At 56.9% G+C, this 21074-nt stretch overlaps 1 protein-coding gene across 1 annotated transcript in view; it reads right to left on the minus strand.

The window, feature by feature from the left end:
• The window catches only part of KCP (kielin cysteine rich BMP regulator), a 110986-nt gene that overhangs the window by 27406 nt on the left and 62506 nt on the right, over positions 1-21074 (minus strand). The window contains exons 10-23 of the mRNA XM_078882203.1: positions 19282-19358; positions 17866-17962; positions 12090-12157; positions 11316-11412; positions 10693-10775; positions 9505-9598; positions 8640-8719; positions 7584-7683; positions 5125-5210; positions 4619-4712; positions 2691-2843; positions 1834-1940; positions 1269-1362; positions 218-391 (exon numbers count right to left, since the gene is read on the minus strand). Of these exons, the coding sequence (XP_078738329.1) occupies positions 218-391; positions 1269-1362; positions 1834-1940; positions 2691-2843; positions 4619-4712; positions 5125-5210; positions 7584-7683; positions 8640-8719; positions 9505-9598; positions 10693-10775; positions 11316-11412; positions 12090-12157; positions 17866-17962; positions 19282-19358 (1404 nt within the window). The remainder of the gene's footprint in view (positions 1-217; positions 392-1268; positions 1363-1833; positions 1941-2690; positions 2844-4618; positions 4713-5124; positions 5211-7583; positions 7684-8639; positions 8720-9504; positions 9599-10692; positions 10776-11315; positions 11413-12089; positions 12158-17865; positions 17963-19281; positions 19359-21074) is intronic.

Here is a 21074-nt window from a genome sequence, read left to right on the forward strand (position 1 = left end):
GCAGAAGCATCATCATCAGCAGCAGAATAATCAGCAGCATAATCATCATCATCAGCAGCAGTAGCAGCATCATCATCATCAGCAGCAGCAGCATCATCAGCAGCATCATCAGCAGCATCATCAGCAGCATCATCATCCTCAGCAGTTTGAGCAATCGCCAGATACGTTGTTCACCGTTTGGCCGGAGCGGTGCAGCAGGCGGGTTAAGCGTTCTCACCGTTGCAGTTGCTGGCGCAGCAGGCGCCCGGTGTGCTGTGGGGGCAGGCGGGCTGAGGGCAGGCTCGCTCCCGGCACTCCACGCGCCCATCGTGGCACACGCAGTCCTGGCAGCTGCCCGCGGGGTTCGGGAAGCGCTCCCCCTCGCGCCACACGCGGTCCTCGAACGTGCAGTCTGGTGGGAGCGGGCGGGCGGGCGAGAGGGAACGTTCGACAAGGGCTCCGTGCGGGGGCTCTGTGGTGTGCCACGCGCTGCCCCCAGGTGCGGGCACGTGGGGGCAGCGCTGCCCGGCCTGCGTCGGTGAGGTCCCGACGTCGACTCAAAGCCTCCCCTGTTTCTTCCCCGCGCCGCGAAGCTACCCTCTGTGCCTCCCTGCGTCTGTAAATTTGATCTTCTTCACCAAGTGAGGCCACAACCGAGCTACGTCGCTCTTTTTCAGGAGCGACCTGGACATCGCAAACGATGGCTCGATGCCGTGGGGCTTATCGTCGCGCGGAGGTTTATCGAAGCCGAATACGCCGAGTGCACGCCGATTCTAAATGTGGAGGGAAAGACCGGAGGACCCGGAGGAAACTCCACGTGAACACGGGGAGAGAGAGAGACCACAAACTTGAAATATACAGCAGCAGGCGTCAGGGTCGGGATCGAACCCACGACCTCCCGCACGCCAGGCGAGGGAGTTAACATATCCTAGCCACCGTGATGATGATGTTGAGAGAGAGAGACACCACAAACTCCAAACATACAGCAGCAGGCGTCAGGGTCGGGATCGAATCCACGACCTCCTGCGTACCAGGCGAGGTAGTTCACATCTCCTAGCCACCGCGGCGCCACCAGCTCCGTTGACACTCACCGCCGTGTGGAAGTTCACAGCAGCCAAATACTCGCAACGGACGTCCATTCTGAACGTGGAGGAGTAAAACGGGAAGTCGCTCCGGGGCTGCGCGAGTTGGTGGGGTACATAATGGCCGTGTCAGACACAATGGGCCAGCGTCTCGGGCAGCAGCCTAGGTTAGAGCCCCGGGTACAGGTGTCTCTCTCTCCGTCTCACCGGGGCATCGCGGGCAACAATGGCCGTCCTTCTTCTCCGGGTGGCTGCACGGGGTCGGAGGGCACACGGCGGGGTCGCAGGTCACGGTGCCGTCCTGCGGAGAGGAGAGGGAGTGGTCACGCGCCGAAACGGGACGGCAAACCAACATGCTGTGCCACCGTTGTGGCAAGGGCGCGCTCGTGCGCAGAAACACGAGGCTTCCTGAGACAGCCCAGACAGCTGTTATGGGTTGACCGGTGCCGTGGGTTGGCTGCTGTGCCGGGCTAGGTGCAGGAGGAGGTCACGGGACAGACCCAGATGCCACCGGCTGACGGATCGATGTGACTGGCAGACGTGCCAACTGGCTGCGTTCTCTGCAGCCCGGCTGCTCCGCTCGTTGTTGTGAGCGTCGCTCCTCCGCCCTCCGTTGTTGTTGCTGGAGGGCGACTGCCTCCGACTAGCCCAGTAGCGTCCTTCGCGAGCCTCCTCCTCCTCCACAGAGGCCGATCGTGACACCGCTGGTACCGGTCATCGGAAGAAGATCCACTCAGCTCAAGATCACTGGACTTGCCAATGACACACACACCTGGCAGAGGCAGTTGAGGCACGGGTCGCTGGGGTCAGTGAAGGCCTGGCCATTGCTGAACACGCGGTCTCTGTAGCTGCAGCGATCACAGACGGCGCAGCAATCCTCTGCACACAACACACAAAGACAAATATCCCCCGTATAGCTTTTAACAGACCGCTGGGGCAAGCACCTATGAAGGCCGGCACGGCACACAAGGGGGTGGGTGGCCAGCACCACGCCAGGCCGCCTTTGCCTCCCCAGTGACGATGTTTACTACACACCGCACCAGAAACTCATTTGATGCTGAGTCGACCTAGGGGAAGCCCAGGACCGGTTCAGATAATCGTCACCGGTGTTGGCTGTGAGCGGGAATCGAACTCGGGTGGCCGGCTTTGTGGCGCAGCGTAGCGCTAACCGCTACACCACCGCTCCCCGCACGCGCACAGGCATGCAATGTACGCGCACACCCACGCAGACCCTTCCGCCCCCCCCCCCCTACAAGCCAGGGTCACCCAGCCTGGCACGGGGCGTACCGCAGAGGTCGCAATCGGGTACCCGATGCCCGTACCCTACCCGATACCCAGCTACCCTGGTGCGGCTGGGTACGGGTAGGCCATGAGTCACTGGTGAGTAACCGTTTGTCACTCATTTCCCAACGTCTTGTCTCTTCTCACAATTCAAGTTCCTAGAATCAACCCACCCGCGCCTGCAACATGGCTTCATCCCAGAGGTCGCAATCGGGTACCCGTACCCTACCCGATACCCGGCCGGGTACGGGTAGCCGGGTATCGGGTAGGGTACGGGTACCCGTTTGCGACCCTGGTGCGGCCGGGAACGGTTAAGGAATCAAAACCCGTTTGCGACCTCTAGCGTACCGGCAATGCGGGCCGGATGCTGGCACAGCGTGGGGAGGCACAGCGCCCCGTTGCACAGGAGCTGCCCGTCGAGGCACCGGCAGGTCGGGCAAGTCTCGTGCAGCCCCTCCACTCGCGAGCCCTCCGCGACCTCCTTCCCGTCCAACACACAGCCTGCCGCAACAAACACAAAGGTCACTGCCACCCCCGGACGGCCTTCGCGGACCGCTGGGGCAAGAGCTGTTCGCGAGTTGCACGTACAAAGGCCGGCACGGCGGTCGGCACCGCGCCCGGCCGCCTTTGTCTCCCCGGTGCGGGTGTTTGCACGCCCGCGACCAGGTACTCGTTTACGCGATGCCGCGTGTTAGCTCGCCACTTCTTCCACTGCAGGCCGCGCCGGTACCAGGTCTCGCTACGAGTCAATCCCTGCTGCCACCCGGCACACCCAGACGCCAATTGTCAGACAGGTGGCGACCCTTGGTGGGTGGGTGGGTGGGCGAGTGGGTGGGTGGGTGAGTGAGTGAGTGAGTGGGTGATGGAATGATTTGGTGAGCGAGTGGGTGGGTGAGTGATTGGGTGAGTGAGTGAGTGAGTGGGTGGGTGAGTGAGTGAGTGGGTGAGTGATTGGGTGAGTGAGTGAGTGAGTGGGTGGGTGAGTGATTGGGTGAGTGAGTGAGTGGGTGGGTGAGTGATTGGGTGAGTGGGTGAGTGAGTGGGTGAGTGATTGGGTGAGTGAGTGAGTGGGTGGGTGAGTGATTGGGTGAGTGAGTGAGTGGGTGGGTGAGTGATTGGGTGAGTGAGTGAGTGAGTGGGTGGGTGAGTGGGTGGGTGAGTGAGCGAGTGAGTGAGTGGGTGAGTGATTGGGTGATGGAGTGATTTGGTGAGTGAGTGAGTGAGTGGGTGAGTGGGTTACTCACTTGGCAAGTGAATGAGTGAACGAATAAATTAGCCGGTAGGCGAGTGCGTCGGTGGGTTGGTGGGCAAGTGGATAGGTGAGTGGGTGAGTGGGTGGGTGAGTGAGTGGGTGGGTGGCTGAGTGAGTGGGTGAGTGGGGAGGGTGAGTGAGTGAGTGAGTGGGTGGGTGGGTGAGTGAGTGGGTGGGTGGGCGAGTGGGTGATTGGGTGGTTGAGTGAGTGAGTGGGTGGGCGAGTGCGTGGGTGACTTTATTATCAACACTGTGCAGTGTCTTGTGATAAAGCTCAGCGCAGCATCACCGTGACCGGCTCTCGGTTACAAATCAATCCCTGCTGCCACCCGACACACACACACACGCACGTGCCAATTCCCAAGACTGTGAATCCAGAACAAATGGACACACTGACAGATGGGCACACGGCTAATCCCATCAGAGAAGTCTTCAACACGAGGAGGAGGAGAAGGTGGCGATGTTTTGTGTCAGCTGAGATGCACACACACACAAAACACACGTGCATCAACAAACATACACACACAGAATGGCCGCACACACGCACAAAGATCCCCCGCGTAGCCGTGAACAGACTTTTTGTGGCAGGCGCTGTTAGCGAGTAGCACCTCCGAACCAGGCCACCCCAGTTAATGCCGCGGTCGGATTAACCAAACCCAACGGCCGCAGCCGCCGATGATGGCGGCGGTGACGGAGGCCCCGTCGTGACTTTAGCCGAGCCGGGCCGAGTGCGGATTTGAAAACCGCCGGGGCTTGACGAACGATCACCGGCGCAGCGGTAAACCGTTACCGGAATCGACTTGCCGGTCGCCGATCCCACCGAGCGACGCGACCGAGGGGCCCGTGAGAGCGCGGCACCAGGTGAGCGCCGTGCCCGCCGGCGGCGTGTCCAGAAAACCTCCCGCACGGTGACCGCCTCCAGTTGCTGCGTCGTCCAGTCGAGCTCTCGTGACGGGCGGGAACTTCGGAATGATGAAGACTGACCCCCCCTGACCCCCCGTGTCCCCCCCCCCCCACCTCTCACCTCTACACATGGGGCAGCAGCGTCCTGGCTCCACGTGGGGCTCCGTGCAGGGCAGCGGGGGGCAGACCTCCTCCACGCAGTGAACCGTGCCGCTCTACACGACGCCCACACACACAGCAGACAAAGATCCCCCGTGTAGCCTCAACAGACTGTTGGGGCAAGTGCTGTTAGCGAGCACCTATGAAGGCCGGTACGGTACACGAGGGGGTGGGTGGCCAGCACCACGCCCGACCACCTTTGTCTCCCTAGTGGTGTTGTTGTGGTAGTTGTGTGTGTGGTTGTGGTTGTTGTGGAAGTTGTGGTTGTTGTAATTGTTGTTGTGGCAGTTGTTGTGGTTGTTGTTGTTGTGGCAGTTGTTGTGGTTGTTGTTGTGGTAGTTGTTGTGGTTGTTGTAATTGTTGTTGTGGTAGTTGTGTGTGTGGTTGTGGTGGTTGTTGTGGAAGTTGTGGGTGTGGTTGTTGTAATTGTTGTTGTGGTTGTTGTTGTTGTGTGCAAGCAGCACCCACCGTGCAGGTGCACTGGATGCAGGGCCCAGCGAGGGGCGAGGGTCGCGTCTCTCCACTGCGGAACGCCTGCCCCTCAAACTCACACCCTGCCCACCACCACGACACGCGCAGAGTCGACACGCGCCTCACCCGCTCACCCACGCACTCACCCGCTCACTCACCCGCTCGCTCACCCGCTCACCCACTCACTCACCCACTCACCTACTCACTCTCTCACCCTCTCACCCACTCACATACTCACCCACTCACTCAGCCACTCACTCATCCACTCACCTACTCACTCATCCACTCACCTACTCACTCACCCACTCACCTACTCACTCATCCACTCACCCACTCACTCACTCACCTACTCACCCACTCACCCACTCACTCACTCACCCGCTCACCCACTCACTCACCAACTCACCTACTCACTCTCTCACCCTCTCACCCACTCACATACTCACCCACTCACTCACCCACTCACTCACTCAGCCACTCACTCATCTACTCACCTACTCACTCATGCACTCACCTACTCACTCACCCACTCACCTACTCACTCATCCACTCACCCACTCACTCACTCACCTACTCACCCACTCACCTACTCACTCATCCACTCATCCACTCACCCACTCACCTACTCACTCATCCACTCATCCACTCACCCACTCACCTACTCACTCATCCACTCACCCACTCACTCACTCACCTACTCACCCACTCACCTACTGACTCATCCACCCACTCACTCACTCACTCACCCACCCGCTCACCCACTCACCTACTCACTCATCCACCCACTCACTCACCCACGCACTCACCCACTCACCTACTCACTCATCCACTCACCCACTCACCTACTCACCCACTCACTCACCTACTCACCCACTCACCTACTCACTCATCCACTCACCCACCTACTCACTCATCCACTCACTCACTCACCCACCCACTCACTTACCCACCCACGCACTTACCCATTCACTCACCCACCCACTTACTCACCCACTCAGTCACTCAATCACCCACTACATCACCTACTCACGCTCTCACCCACTCACTCACCCACTCACTCACTCACCCACCCGCTCACCCACGCACTCACCCACTCACCTACTCACGCTCTAACCCACTCACTCACCCACTCAACCTACTAATCCACTCACTCACCTACTCACTCACCCACCTACTCACCCACCCGCTCACCCTCGCACTAACCCACTACACCCACTCACGCTCTAACCCACTCACTCACCCACTCATAACAACAAAAACAACAATCTAGACTAAGCTTAACAAAGTTTTTTTTGACTCAAAGCTTTCGTGACTGCAGGAATTCATATTCTTTGGGTCTTTCGGTAAAGCGATGTAAATAGAAAAATAATAAACAAAAATAATCACAGTATCACGACGTTTCGAGCTGCTGAAGCAGGAAAAAATATATATCATATATTTTTTACTGTGATAATTTTTTTATTATTTTTCTATCTACGTGGCTTTACCAAAAGACCCAAAGAATATAAAGTTTATTTTACCAGGTAAGGCCCCACCCAGCAACATCAATCTTTTTCTGAAGCGACCTGCCCAACACAAATGATAGCTCAACCAAGTGGGAATTTACCCGCACCTCTGATTAACACGGTTGGCTACGTACGGTGCGAAAGAAGTTCAACGTACACACATAGCAGCCAAATACTCTAAACGCATGTTTAGAGTATGGCGGGCAAAACTGGAGGACCCGGAGGAAAATCCAGACGACCACGCGGAGAGAGACACCGCAAACTCCAAATATACAGCGGCAGGCATCAGGGTCGGGATCGAACCCACGACCTCCTGCATAGCAGGCAAGGTAGTTAACATCTAGCCACCACCACGATGATGATGATGAGAAAGACACACAAACTCAAAATATACAGCAGGCGGCAGGGTCGGGATTGAACCCACGACCTCCTGCATAGCAGGTAAGGGAGTTAACATCTCCCAGCCACCGTGATGATGAGAGAAAGAGAGACACGCAAACTCCAAATATACAGCAGCAGGCGTCATTATGACTCATGGCGATAACAAGGGAGTTAAAATCTCCCAGCCACCTCGGTGCCACCAGCTTCATCACCACTCATGGCGATAACACCGTGGATGCTGCCGCCGCGGTGGAACGGTCAGCGACGGTGGAGTCGCGGCCCGGAGGTCAGAGGCCAACGGTTCGACTCCATCTCCCGGCGGAGGATACCAGTTAAAACGACGAGGGGCGAGTCTCTTGAACCTCTCCCTCCACCACCAACGCCCCGTACGGTGGCGGTGGTGGTGGTGGTGGTGGGGTAAAATGTGGGTCCTCTTCCCAGGCTGTCTGGCCAGAAGTGGGTTCCTCTCAGAGCTCTCTCGAGCGAAGTCTCCTCCGCCGGCAGTGACGCGAGGGAGAAATGGCGGGGACCGCTCCCTTAGCCGCTCGCCTTGCGTCCCGCTTGTCTTACCGTCGCACGCGGGGCAGCACTGCCCTTCCGGGCGGCCGGGGTGGGGGCAGGAGGGCAGCTCGCACACCGGCGGGCCCCGGTCACATCCCAGCTCGCCGCCCTTGCGGCCAGGTCAGAGGTCAGGCCAGGGGGGGGGGGTTGAAGATCGGGGGGGGGGGGGAGAAAAGGGCAGCGGAACAGAGAAAAGGGAAAGGGAGGAGGGGTAAGAGTCGGGTTCAAGGGTCATCATCAGCCATGGTCGATCCGCTGCTGGATGAGGCCTCCCCAAAGCTGCACACCAGCTGATTTCGTGGCACCATCCCACAAAGTGGTACAACTGCTCCTTGACTCGACTTCCTGTCCACGATGATGATTGGCTGGACCGACTTCCCGATTGAGAGTCCAACTCGGGGCGGCGAGCGAGCCACAGCCCGCTCGGCGGACTGTCACGTGGGAAGTGAGCTGGTGGTGGTGCGTTTGCCGCGGTTCTGAGCCCAGCGGCCTCCCTGGTTAATGCTGCGGCCGCATCGACGGGAAGATGGACGGCGCGAGAGATTCCGTGACGTCATTTGTGTGCGGACGTCGCGGGAAATTTATCACAGCCAAACACTCTAAACGCGTGGTGGTGACGTCGATTCTAAATGTGGAGGGAGAAACCGGAGGAGGACCCAGAGAAAAATCCACGGAACGAACCCACGACCTCCTGTATACCAGGCGAGGTAGTTAACATCTCCTAGCCACCATGATGACGATGAGAGAGCGACACAAACTCCCTAGTATGCAACAGGCATCAGGGTCGGGATCGAACCCACAACCTCCTGTATACCAGGTGAGGTAGTTAACATCTCCTAGCCACCATGATGACGATGAGAGAGCGACACAAACTCCCTAGTATGCAACAGGCGTCAGGGTCGGGATCAAACCCACGACCTCCTGTATACCAGGCGAGGTAGTTAACATCACCAACGTGGCACAAAATGTTCCTGCAGGTCGTGACGACGAAGACTACGATGATGATGATGATGATAAAATCATCGACCCGAGAGAGAGAGACAAAGTGTGTGTTGTGTGTTTTACCAGGCAGGTGCATTTCTGACAGCCGCCACCGGGGTTGACCGTCTCTCCGTTCTCCAGCGCCTGCCCGTTGATTAGGCATCCTGCAGCAGCAGGCACGCGGGTGACAAGGCAGCCACATCACCGTCCCTGCCCCGCGGAGCCACCAGCCCAGAGGTCGCAATCGGGTACCCGATACCCGTACCCTACCCGATACCCGGCTACCCGTACCCGGCCGGGTACCATTGGGATTTTAGCACACAGCGTTGAAATACGGTGCTTTTTCTGGAAGACTTTGCTGTTTTTTCCAGGATTTTTCTGTTGCGCGTATACACTTTAAGATGTTTCTTGTTCATGTTTTTTTTGTGGCGGTTGCACCCGAGTCAAGATCCGCACGGCTCACAGGGTTATACCGAATAAACGAAAACTGGAAAAAAACATCTTGTTGGTTCTTTCCGTAAAGTCACGTAGAAGGGAAATAATAAAATAATAAAAATAAGACGCTGTCTTTCCGACAGACCTGTTCTTCACCTGAGGGCGGCTGCTTGCGTTGTGGCCGAAACGTCGTGAGAATTAATTTATTATGTTTTATTTTTATTCTATTATTTCCCTTCTACGTGACTTTACCGAAAGAACCGAGAAGATTACTTTATTCTGTTTTATTTTATTTTTACCCACGTGACTTTACCGAAAAAACCTAAGAGTATGAATCCTTGCAGTCACGAAAGCTTCAAATCTAGAAGTATCCACAATAGAAGTTTTTGGCTCAGACCACGTAACCCAAAAACCTCCATCGTGGATAACATTGATCGCGAAAGCCGAGATGTTAAACAGAATAAAGAATAGTGTACAGCTTCACTTCAGCATCAGTTTAGCGTCAGGCGCTCACCGCGGCACTCTGGGCAGCACTGCCCGGGTCTTTGCACGGGGTGTCGGCACGCGAGTGGCCGGCAGTGCACGGGCGAACAGCGGATCAGGCTGTCCTGCACACGCGAACACTCAGAATCATCATTATCATCATCAGCATCATCATCATCAGCAGCAGCAGTATCACCAACAGCAGTATCAGCAGCAGCTGGTAGGAACGTTGGGTTGCTTGGTCAATGGCCAGGGTCAACGGCGGCGTGGTGTATTCCGCAAATATGCCCGACTGTGAGGGCGGGCACAAGCCGGCGTGAGTAGGTTAAACGTTGAGTTTTATAAGGGCACCACGGGGTGACCAGTCCCTCCCCACCTAGCCCCACCCTCTCCACCCAGCCCCTCCCTCCCCACCCAGCCCCTCCCTGCACGACGGACACAATACTCCCCTGTGGGCTGGTGTAACCAGGAGGTTCCTACCAGTATATATATTGACTTAAACAAATCGACACGTATTTGTATTTATTAAATAAGCAAAACTCTGGACTGGGTTTCAACATTCAGTTTCTCATCAGCAGCAGAGGCAGCCTTGCCTGAAGCAATGCTGGTGAACAGCCAGGCGTTTAAAGGCACGCACGTTGTCTGATAGATTATATGGGTCCAGCTGCTGATTAGACGCTTAATGTCAAAACCCAGTCCACGCTTATAAACACCTGGGCAGGTCATCAGCATTGGTGCAAGCAAAGCTGCCTCTGCTGCTGATGAAACGCTGGATGTTCAGATAATCGTCACCGGTGCTGGCCATGAGCGGGAATCGAACCCGGGTCGCCGGGTTCATAGCGCGGCGCTAACCGCTGCACCGCCGCTCCCCACATCATCATCGCCATACATACACGTACACATACACGCGCACAGACACGCGCAGACACACACATACGCACACACACACGCGCACACATACACGCACACATACACGCGTACACACACGCATACACAAACGCGCACACACACGTGTACACACACGCGCACACACACGCGTACACACTCGCACACACACGCGTACACACACGCATACACACACGCGCACACACACGCGTACACACACGCACACACACGCGTACACACACGCATACACACACGCGCACACGCACACGCACGCACACGCACGCACGCACACACGCAACACAGACACGCACACATAAACGAAGCACATACGTACCAGGCAAGAGCAATTCAGACAGGGGTTGCTGTTTGCGGTGAAGAACTGCCCTTCCTTGTAATGCTGCCCTTCATACTCGCAGCCTGCAGAACATCATCATCATTACTGTCATCGTCATCATCACTGCCATGGTCATCATCATCACTGCCATCATCATCATCACTGCCATCGTCATCATCACAGGGCAGTGATATTCGTGCGGTGAGTGTGGAATGGTGAATATAGTGTGGTGCTTGTGGGCGGGTGGTGCGGTTAACGTTGTGCAGTGCGGGTGGTGCGGTGTGGGTGGTGTGGTGCATGTGGTGCGTGTGGTGCGGTGAGTGTGGTGCGGTGAGTGTGGTGTGGTGAGTGTGGTGCGGTGTGGGTGGTACAGGTGGTGTGGTGAGTGTGGCGCTGTTTGAGTGGTGCGGTGCGTGTGGTGAATGTGGTTCGGTGTGGTGAGTGTGGTGTGTGTGGTGCGGTGTGTGTGGTGCGGTGTGGTTGGTGCGGTGTGGGTGGTGCGGTGTGGGTGGTGCGGTGTGTGTGGTCCGGTGTGGGTGGTGCGGTGTGGGTGGTGCGGTGTGGGTGGTGCAGTGTGGATGGTGCGGTGTGGATGGTGCGGTGTGGGGTGGTGCGAGTGTCACCAGGCCGGCAGGAGGGGCAGCACTGCCCAGGCAGGTGCTGAGTGACGGGGCAGCTGAGCTCAGCACACACGGTCACCTGGCACTCAACAACCCCATCCTCACAGAGACACCAACATCATCAACGTCATTAGCATCGCCATCATCATCGTCATCAAACCCCATCCTTACAGAGACATCAACATCATCATCGCCATCATCACCATCAAACCCCATCCTCACGGAGACATAATCTTCAACGCCATCATCACCAGCATAAGTAGTAGCTGCACGTGTAGTAGCTACGGGCCCCGCACTTTCAAGGGCCCCGCGCTAAATGCTTTCAAGCTATCAATTCCGGTTCAGTGATTCTGCACTTGCTCTATTACTATAGTACTATACCGCCTTTAACTTTAAGGTTAGAAATTTGTCGTATTATCTGGCTGTATAGCAAATGAAAAAATACAATTACTTTGCTGTGCAAATAGAAAAAAATGTGTTTTAATATTTACGTGTTTTTTTTTTATTTAGAGCCCCTTTATAACAACACGTGCTACAGGCCCCGCACTAGCTTCATCCCGCACTGATCCCATGCTCGTGAAAACTCACATCATCATTATCACATCATCATCGTTATCACATCATCATCGTCGTCGTTATCACATCATCATCATCGTCGTCGTTATCCCATCATCATCATCATCATCGTTATCACATCATCGTCATCGTCATTATCCAGCGAGGAGAGGAAGTTGCCTCGCACTCGGTGACCGCGTGGCTGGCGGCCATGGGACTGACCGTGCAGCGGCACGTGGTGCAGTCGTCGGGAGCCCACGTGACCGCGTGCGCATGGCCACCCTCGCAGTCTGCGTCACACACGGACGACGCACGGACACGCGGACACGTGGGTACAGAGGCACACGGACACACAGGCACATGTGTACAGAGACACACAGAGAGAACACAGACACACACAGACGCATGGATATAGACACACAGAGAGAACACAGACACACACAGACACATGGGCACACAGGTAAATGAGTTGGGTGGTGCGTCTGGCGTGTGTGGTGTGGGTGGTGTGGGTGGAGAGCATGGTGTGGGTGGTGAGTGTGATGTGGGTGGTGTGGGTGGAGAGCATGGTGTGGGTGGTGAGTGTGGTGTGGGTGGTGTGGATGGAGAATGTGGTGTGGGTGGTGTGGGTGGGGTGGGTGGTGTGGGTGGAGAATGTGGTGTGGGTGGTGTGGGTGGGGTGGGTGGTGTGGGTGGTGTGGGTGGCGTGGGTTGCGTGGGTGGTGTGGGTGGCGAGTGTGGTGTGGCAGGCATGAGTGATTCGGTGAGTTGGCAAGGAGGTGAGTGAGCGAGTTGGTGGGTGGGTGATGAGGTGGCTCAGTGGGGGAGATCACTACACACTCTGGCGACCCGAGTTCGATTCGCACTCACGGCCAATAACAGTGGCAAATATCTGAACCCGGTCACGGGGCTCCCCTAGGTCGACTCAGCCACTGGGGAAACAAAGGCGGCTGGGCGTTGCTGGCAACCCACCCCCTCGTGTGCCGTGCCGGCCTTCATAGGTGCTCGCTATCAGCACTTGCCCCAACAGTCTGTTCAGGCTAGACGGGGGATTCATATTCTTAGGTTTTGTCGGTAAAGTCACGTAGGTAAAAAAAATAATTAATAAAAGAGGCTTTGGTGACTGCAGGAATCCATACTCTTTGGTTCTTTCGGTAAAGTGTTGCGATCGAAACGTCGTGATTGGTTTTATTTTATTTCTACCCACGTGACTTTACCGAAAGACCCAAAGAGTATAGTTTCTAGTTTAGTTTCTGACCGCGTGCGTGACACGACCACACGACCACACACACACAGACAGCTCGTTCGATGACAGTCGCCAGGAGACGACAGTCGAAAACGGGGGGGGGGGGGGGGGTGAGGGTGTGTGCCATCCCAGGCGAGATTTGGACGCAAACTTTTAAAAGTCGTCATCAGCAGACGGCCTTTGTCTAGCCCCTGAGAGACGGGCGACCTAATTGTGGCCTTTGGCGCGACCTGTAACCTACGCAAATAAACCCGGGCCCTTTCCTGATTATTTACCTTCAATATTGAATGGTGGTCGTGGGGGAATGAGGGGGCGGGCGAGCGGGTGGGTGGTAGGGGGGTGGCTGATTGTGTGGCCGAGTCTCGAGATAAAGACGAGAGTGTGACACGGGCCACAGGCAGACGCAGCTCACAAAGAGAACGCCCGCCTCGGTTTATAAGCCAGACAAAGACAAAGATCACCCTTGTAGCCTTAGCAGGCTGTCGGGGCAAAGTGCTGTTAGCGAGCAGCACCTATGAAGGCCGGCACGGCACGGCCTTTCTCTTCCCAGTGGCGATGGTTTTTACGCACCGCACCAGGTACTCATTTGAGGCTGAGTAGACCTAGGGGGAGGCCCATGACCGGTTCAGAGGGGGTGGACTTCCGTGCTCTACATTGCCACTTGACACGCACAGTTCGATTGTGGCCAGGTCGCTTCGGAAAAATATCTGTGGGACCTTTTCTTTTTGCCCGTATCAAAAAATACGAACAGGCTTTAGCCCCGAGTCTGACACGAGCTATACTGCTCAGTGGGCTTAACCTGCTTAAAGTAAAATAGAAATTGTTAAAAAAAAAATCTCCCAGCTCGGAGGAAAGTTTCTTAAATCTCCCGGCCTCTCGCCGAGACTCCAAGCGGCCGCGTTGAATGGGGTCACGCCGGCAGACCAGGTGCGGTTGGGTAAATTGGGCAAGTGCCACCCTGCGTCCAAGACGTCTACCAAAGGTGGAAGGAGTGGAGGAGGAAGAGGAGGAGGAAGAGGGGGAGGAGGAGGAGGGGAGGCCAAAATATCCTCTAGAGTCGTGGGGGAGAGGCAGGAAGCACTCACTTTGGGCTTTTGCTCCAGTGGAGTGGTAAGCAGAGGTCGCAACCGGGTACCCGATACCCGTACCCTACCCGATACCCGGCCGGGTACGGGTAGCCGTTTGCGACCCTGGTGCGGCCGGGTACGGGTACGGGTAGGCCCTGAGTCACTGGTGAGTAACCGTTTGTCACTCATTTCGGGTAGGGTACGGGTACGGGTAGGGAACGGGTACCCGTACCCGGCCGGGTACGAGTACCCATTTGCGAACCTGGTGCGGCCGGGCACGGGTACGAGTAAGGAATCAAAACCCGTTTGCGACCTCTGGTGGCAAGCGAGCGAGGCCACGCAGGTTGTGTTCGTGCGACTTTCTCGCTCGTGCCGCTACCGGTCGTCTGTCGTGCGCGAACTTCCCGACGTGTCTCCACCACCGGCCACAGCCTCCGCACGCCGCTACGTTGCCCCCCCCCACCCCCCTCCGGCACGAAAATAATTTAAACGGCTCGGTCAACAACAAAAAATAATTTTTTTCTGGCCTGGACTTTTGCAGCTGTTTTAGACTAATTTCAGGGTGCTGATTCCAAATCTGAGCTCAGATTTGCTCTAACACATCTCATTCTTATGCTATCGGCATACCCCGTTTTCATTGATTTTACCCGAAATTAACTCTGTCACTTATGATTGTGAGTTGTTGCGAGTCAGTGACTGCTTTAGTGTTAAAATATGGTGCCGTATTTTTATGATAGTGTGTTTATAATATAATTTAATGTAGATATACACATTTAATAATTTTCTTCTGCAGTTTTTATTGAAAATGCAATATTTGATGTCTCAAAAACCTGATGTGATAGACAAAAACTGATGCCAGATTTGGAATCAGCACCCCAAAATTACCTTAACACCGTTGGAATACTTCATGCCAGAAAAAGTGTGTGGACCAGTGTTATTACCGACGTCACAAAAGGGGAATCGCGTTGCGGGGTGCCCGCGACCTCGGTGGGACGAGGAGGAAGGAGGAGGGGGGGGGGTCAAAGGTTCAGGATGGACATAAATCGACCCCCCCCCCCTCACCCGCCAAAGTCAACACGGCCAAAAATGCGGTCTCCACTGAGTCTCCGCTCAGCTGTGGGGGGGGGAGGGGGGGGGGGGAAGTTGAGGCAGAGGGGGCCTCTGAGCCTTCGGGAGGAATTTGTATTTTCTTCGCAAACGCATCATGCCCCCCGCCGCTTGCCGAGGAGCGCGGGGGCACCCCCCAAAACGCCACTCGGCCGTCAACGAGAGCGGCACCGCTCTCGTTTGGGGGCGCGACGGGCGGCAAGAGCTGTGGCCGAGGGGGCCCAGCGGCTCGAGCCGCGAGCGGCCCCCCGCCCCGGATGATGTTGGGCGCTGCGGTGCGTGACGCGCCCGAGCGAGCGTTAGGCCGGGGGTGTTCGCGGTGGCGTTCGTCAACCGGGACGCGTCGGGTGCACGGGGCCCGGCAGATATTCTCACGCGGTCGGTTGGGTTTTGTCGTCCGTAGGGTATATAGGGTTGTCTGTAGGGTATATAGGGTTGTCTGTAGGGTATATAGGGTTGTCTGTAGGGTATATAGGGTCGTCTATAGAGTAAATCCCTAATAACACAGCGGCAGGGGCGCCACGGTGGCTAGGAGATGTTAACTCCATCGCCTGGTCTACAGGAGGTCGTGGGTTCGATCCCGACCCTGACGCCTGCTGCTGCTGTGTACTTGGAGGTTGTGTGCGTGTCTCTCCCCGTGTTCGCGTGGATTTGTCTCCGGCTTTTCCGGCATTTCCCCCCCCCCCTCCCACATTTTGAATCAACTTCACGCATTTAGAGCATTTGGCTGCTGTGCATTTCCACGTGGTGATGATAAGGCCACTTCGTTGAGTTCCCGTTTGTGGCCAGGTCTCTTCTGCAAAAGAGCTACGTAGCTCAGTGGGCCTTACCTGGTGAAATAAAAGTGTGTTTAGTTTCATAGTTTAGTTTACGTGAATCCTTTAATTACATTAGATCATGCCTAGACGAGTTGGCGTACGATTGCCCAGGTCTCTCCAAACGGAGACGTGCAGAGCTAATGCACGAACGCTTTCAACCGGAGCTGAAAAGCGTAAAAATTGGAGCACAAGTGAACACTGATGGAGATGTAACAATGTGGCCTTTGAGCTCGGGGTGGAGGTGTGTGTGTGTGTGTCTCTGTGTGTGCGCTTGTGTGCGTGTGTGGGGAGCGGTGGTGCAGCGGTTAGCGCTACGCTGCGCAACGAACCTGGCGACCCGAGTTCGATTCCCGCTCGCAGCCAACATCGGTGACGATTATCTGAACCGGTCATGGGGCCTCCCCTAGGTCTACTCAGCCTCAAATGAGCACAATGAGACAAAGGCAGCTGGGCGTGGTGCTGGCCACCCACCCCCTCGTGTGCCACAGTGCCGGCCTTCATAGGTGTTCCCTAACAGCACTTGCCCCAACAGTCTGTCACAGGCTACACGAGGGATCTTTGTTGTGGGTGGGTGGGTGGGAGGAGGAGAAGGAGAGAAAAGAAGGCCAGTCACAGGGAGTCTGGCAGCTGAACAAACGAATGAATGGCCATCGCTGTGCTTTGGGCTCTGGCAGTGATGAGTGGGTTGGTGGTGGTGGAGGGGGTGGGGGGCCTTTGAGTTGGACCTGTGGAGGTTCAACTCTTGATCGTGTCCTGCTGCACATGCCGTGTTTCGTTTCAGGGAGGGCCCCTTTGCATTACCGAGTGACAGAGGTGGGACAAAGTCATTGTTATGCAAGTCCAAGTCGAGTCGCAAGTCATCAAATTCATGACTCGAGTCTGACTCGAGTCCAAGTCACATGACTCGAGTCCACATCTCATAGGTGGCACAAAGTCATTGTTATGCAAGTCCAAGTCGAGTCGCAAGTCATCAAATTCATGACTCGAGTCTGACTCGAGTCCAAGTCACATGACTCGAGTCCACATCTCATAGGTGGGACAAAGTCATTGTTATGCAAGTCCAAGTCGAGTCGCAAGTCATCAAATTCATGACTCGAGTCTGACTCGAGTCCAAGTCACATGACTCGAGTCCACATCTCATAGGTGGGACAAAGTCATTGTTATGCAAGTCCAAGTCGAGTCGCAAGTCATCAAATTCATGACTCGAGTCTGACTCGAGTCCAAGTCACATGACTCGAGTCCACATCTCATAGGTGGGACAAAGTCATTGTTATGCAAGTCCAAGTCGAGTCGCAAGTCATCAAATTCATGACTCGAGTCTGACTCGAGTCCAAGTCACATGACTCGAGTCCACACCTCTGCCAAGTGCTGAACAGGACACCAGACGTCGACCTGCACACACGTTCGCCACTAAGTGGCGGTGACATGAACCACGGCGCTTGTGCCAGGCTATGTGCACGTTAAGACCAACGCACACATACACTACAACTCTATATCTTGTCTCTACATCTCCCGAGAGCGGAGTTCTTCACTTATTTTCATAGCAGGGGGGGGGGGGTGGGCACTTTCGCCAATAAGACATCCTCAATGTAAGTGCCATGTGTCTATGTTGTGTGTCTCTCTGTGTGTCTCTGTGTTGTCTCTCTGCTTGTGTCTGTCTGTGTGCCACCACCGCCACCACCGCCACCACCGCCACCACCGCCACCACCTCCACCACCTCCACCACCACCGCCACCACCACCGCCACCGTTTGCACCACCCACCCTTGGGACACGTGGGGCAGCAGACTCCGGGCTTCTTGACGGAGTTGCGGCACTTGGCTCGAGCACACTCCTCCTCCTTGCAGCTGACGTCTCCATTCTAGTGGGGGGGTAGGAGCGAGGGGAGGAGAGGACGCGCACACACAGAGGTCATCCTCCCCCCATCCCCGCATCGCTGTAGCCCACGCGGGATTCCTGGAGCAAGTTCTGCTTCTGCCTTGCGAGCATCCATCTAAGGGCGGCACGGCGCACCACGTGGTGCAGTGCGTCCGGCACCACGCCCGGCCGCCTTTGTCTCCCCCCCTCCCCCCCACCGGCGGTGGCGATGTTCACGACGCCACACCAGCTGCTAATTTAATGCTGAGTTGACCTAGGGGGGGCACAGGACCAGGTTGAAATGTCCGCCGCTGGTGCGGGCCATGAGCGGGAATCGAACTCGTGTCGCCGGATTCGTAGCCACGGCATTTCAAATTCTGCGCCATCGCATGCGAACAAAGACAAAAATCCCCCGTGTAGCCTGAACAGAATGTAGGGGCAAGTGCTGTTAGCGAGCACCTATGAAGGCCGGCACGGCATACGAGGGGGTGGGTGGCCAGCACCACGCCCGGCCGCCTTTGTCTCCCCAGTGGATTTTTTTTTACCAGGACCGGTTCGTCACCGGTGTTGGCCGTGAGCGGGAATCGAACTCAGGGTTCGCCGGGTTCGTAGCGCTAACCCGCTACACTACCGCTCCCCCCCCACACGCACGCACACACTGACACACGGACATCCGTGCGCGTGTCCGTGTGTGCGTGTAGGCGTCGGGAGCTGGGGGGAGGGAAGGCGATGTCCAAGGCAGGCGAGCTTTGTGAAAATTCAATAGCGGAGATTGAGTGGGTGGGTGGGTGGGCGAGCGCGTAACGAGGTGGGAGAGATGGTAAAGGTGGTGATTGATTGAGTTGGTGAATGGGTGAGTGGGTGAGTGACGAGGTGGGTCATAGGGTAATGGTGGTGATTGATCGAGTTGGTGAGTGGGTGAGTAACGAGGTGGGTGAGTGATGAGGTGGGTGAGTGATGAGGTGGGTGAGTGACCAGGTGGGTGAGATGGTCAAGGTGGTGATTGAGTTGGTGAGTGGGTGAGTAACGAGGTGGGTGAGACGGTCAGGGTGGTGATTGATCAAGTTGGTGAGTGGGTGAGTAACGAGGTGGGTGAGTGACGAGGTGGGTGAGTGACCAGGTGGGTGAGATGGTCAAGGTGGTGATTGATCGAGTCGGTGAGTGGGTGAGTAACGAGGTGGCTAAGTGACGAGGTGGGTGAGTGGGTGGGCGAGTCGGTGACGGGCTGAGTGAGAGTGACTTGCTGGGAAGGGGTCCGCACGGGCGAGCGAGTGAGCGGGCCGGCGTGTTCACGACGCGTGGCGGACGCAGAGAGGCACTCACCACGCACACGCAGGACGTGCAGGCGTTGATGTGAAACGTCTCCTGGTTCTTGTAGATCTTCCCGTCGTAGCTGCAGCCTTCACACGGAGACACACGCGCACGCCTCCTGCTCATCAACACAAAAGACGAAGATCCCAGTAGCATCTTTCACGGGCCTCCTCCAACTACCCAAACAAAGACAAAGATCCCCCGTGTTGGATTAACAGACTGTCGGGGCAAGTGCTGTTAGCGAGCACCTATGAAGGCCGGCACGGCACACGAGGGGTGGGTGGCCAACACCACGCCCGGCCGCCTTTGTCTCCCCAGTGGCGATGCTTACATATCGCACCAGGTACTAATTCGAGGCTGAGTCGACCTAGAGGAGGCCTAGGACCGGTTCAGATATAATCGTCACGGGTGTTTTCCGTGAGCGGGAATCGAACCTGGGTCGCCGGGTTCGTAGCGCAGCGTAGCGCTAACCGCTGCACCACCGCTCCTCACGCACACCTCCTGCTCATCATCATCATCAACACACACACACACAGAGAGTGTACACTCCACTCACAGCGCACAGCCTGTAACGGCATCGGCGCTGGAGAACGAACGCGGCCTGCGGGGCCAGACGGCGGCCCACAACTTTCGTTCCACGCGGCACGCGGCGGCCACGTGGACACTGAACCGCGTGTTCACAGCCCCATGCGACATCCATCCGTCGGTCACTGCTACAATCCCGGCAGGACCAATCGGCGTGGGGGGGGAGGGGGGGATATTTTTGGAGCTGACGTCGAGTTACGAACTTTGTGCGCGGCGCTCAGTCACCTCGGTTCCTGCAAGAGGCCCCCACGTGCACTCGCAACGAGCCACTGGGCCGTGTGCGCGCGTGCCATCACCGACGCCATCACCGACCACGGGGCAGCTACAGCCCGTAGGTGCCAGTGCACGCCTCGATGTGTCTTTCCACTTTCCTCGCTCGCTCTGTCCTTCGCAGTGCCAATGTGTATCAAGCGGGGTGGGTGGTGGGGGGGGGGAGCGTTCAGTGCGGTGGTCGGCGCGCACGGCACCACCCCGCGGGCCGCGAAGCGAGCGCGTCCTCCCATCACCACGGCGACGCTCGTCACCTTTTCCGCTCGGACGGCACCGATCCCGCCGGGTGGGCGGACGGACGCTGCATTTTGACTTCCCACGAAAAAAATGTCTCTCTCTTTCTCTCGTACGGTGGGGGTGGGGGGGGGGACACAATCGCTGCAAAAAGTATATATGGGAAAAATATATAAATAAAAGCTCTAAATACTTACCTGGGCACGCACCGCTGTGCCTGGCCTGGCCCACCGAAGGAGAGTTCCCCTGGCATCCCACCCCCCCCCCCCCCTCCTGTGCCTCTCACCCCCCCACCCACCGACCCCACGATCCTCTGCATCCGCTTCACTTCGCTTCGCTCGTAAGTGATGGCCCCCCGCCGGAAATCCTCGCGTCGCGATGCCGATCGCTTCGATGCAGAGGGCGCGGGGTCCGGCGGGTCGCGCAAAAGACGTGAAGCACCCCGGATCCCCGGGGCGACGACGGAGGGTGAGAGACTCTCCAGTCGACCCGTGGCACCCTGGGGAGGGAGGTCGTCTCTCTCCCGTGACCTCCTGCCGGCAGCGAGCCCTTCCCAACACTCACATGTGCCGCGACGGCCTCAAAGTGCAATCACCAGCCCGCGGCAACGCGAGCCGCAGGCGTCGTGGCTGAGTGGCGGGGTCGGTGGCGACGGTGGTGGTGCTGTTGCTGTCGGAACGCGACTTGCGTCTTGGGGGGACGGCGGTGCGGCGAGG

Source organism: Lampetra fluviatilis, chromosome 64 (genome assembly GCF_964198595.1).
Source record: "Lampetra fluviatilis chromosome 64, kcLamFluv1.1, whole genome shotgun sequence".
In the NCBI taxonomy this organism is placed as follows: Eukaryota; Metazoa; Chordata; class Hyperoartia; order Petromyzontiformes; family Petromyzontidae; genus Lampetra; species Lampetra fluviatilis.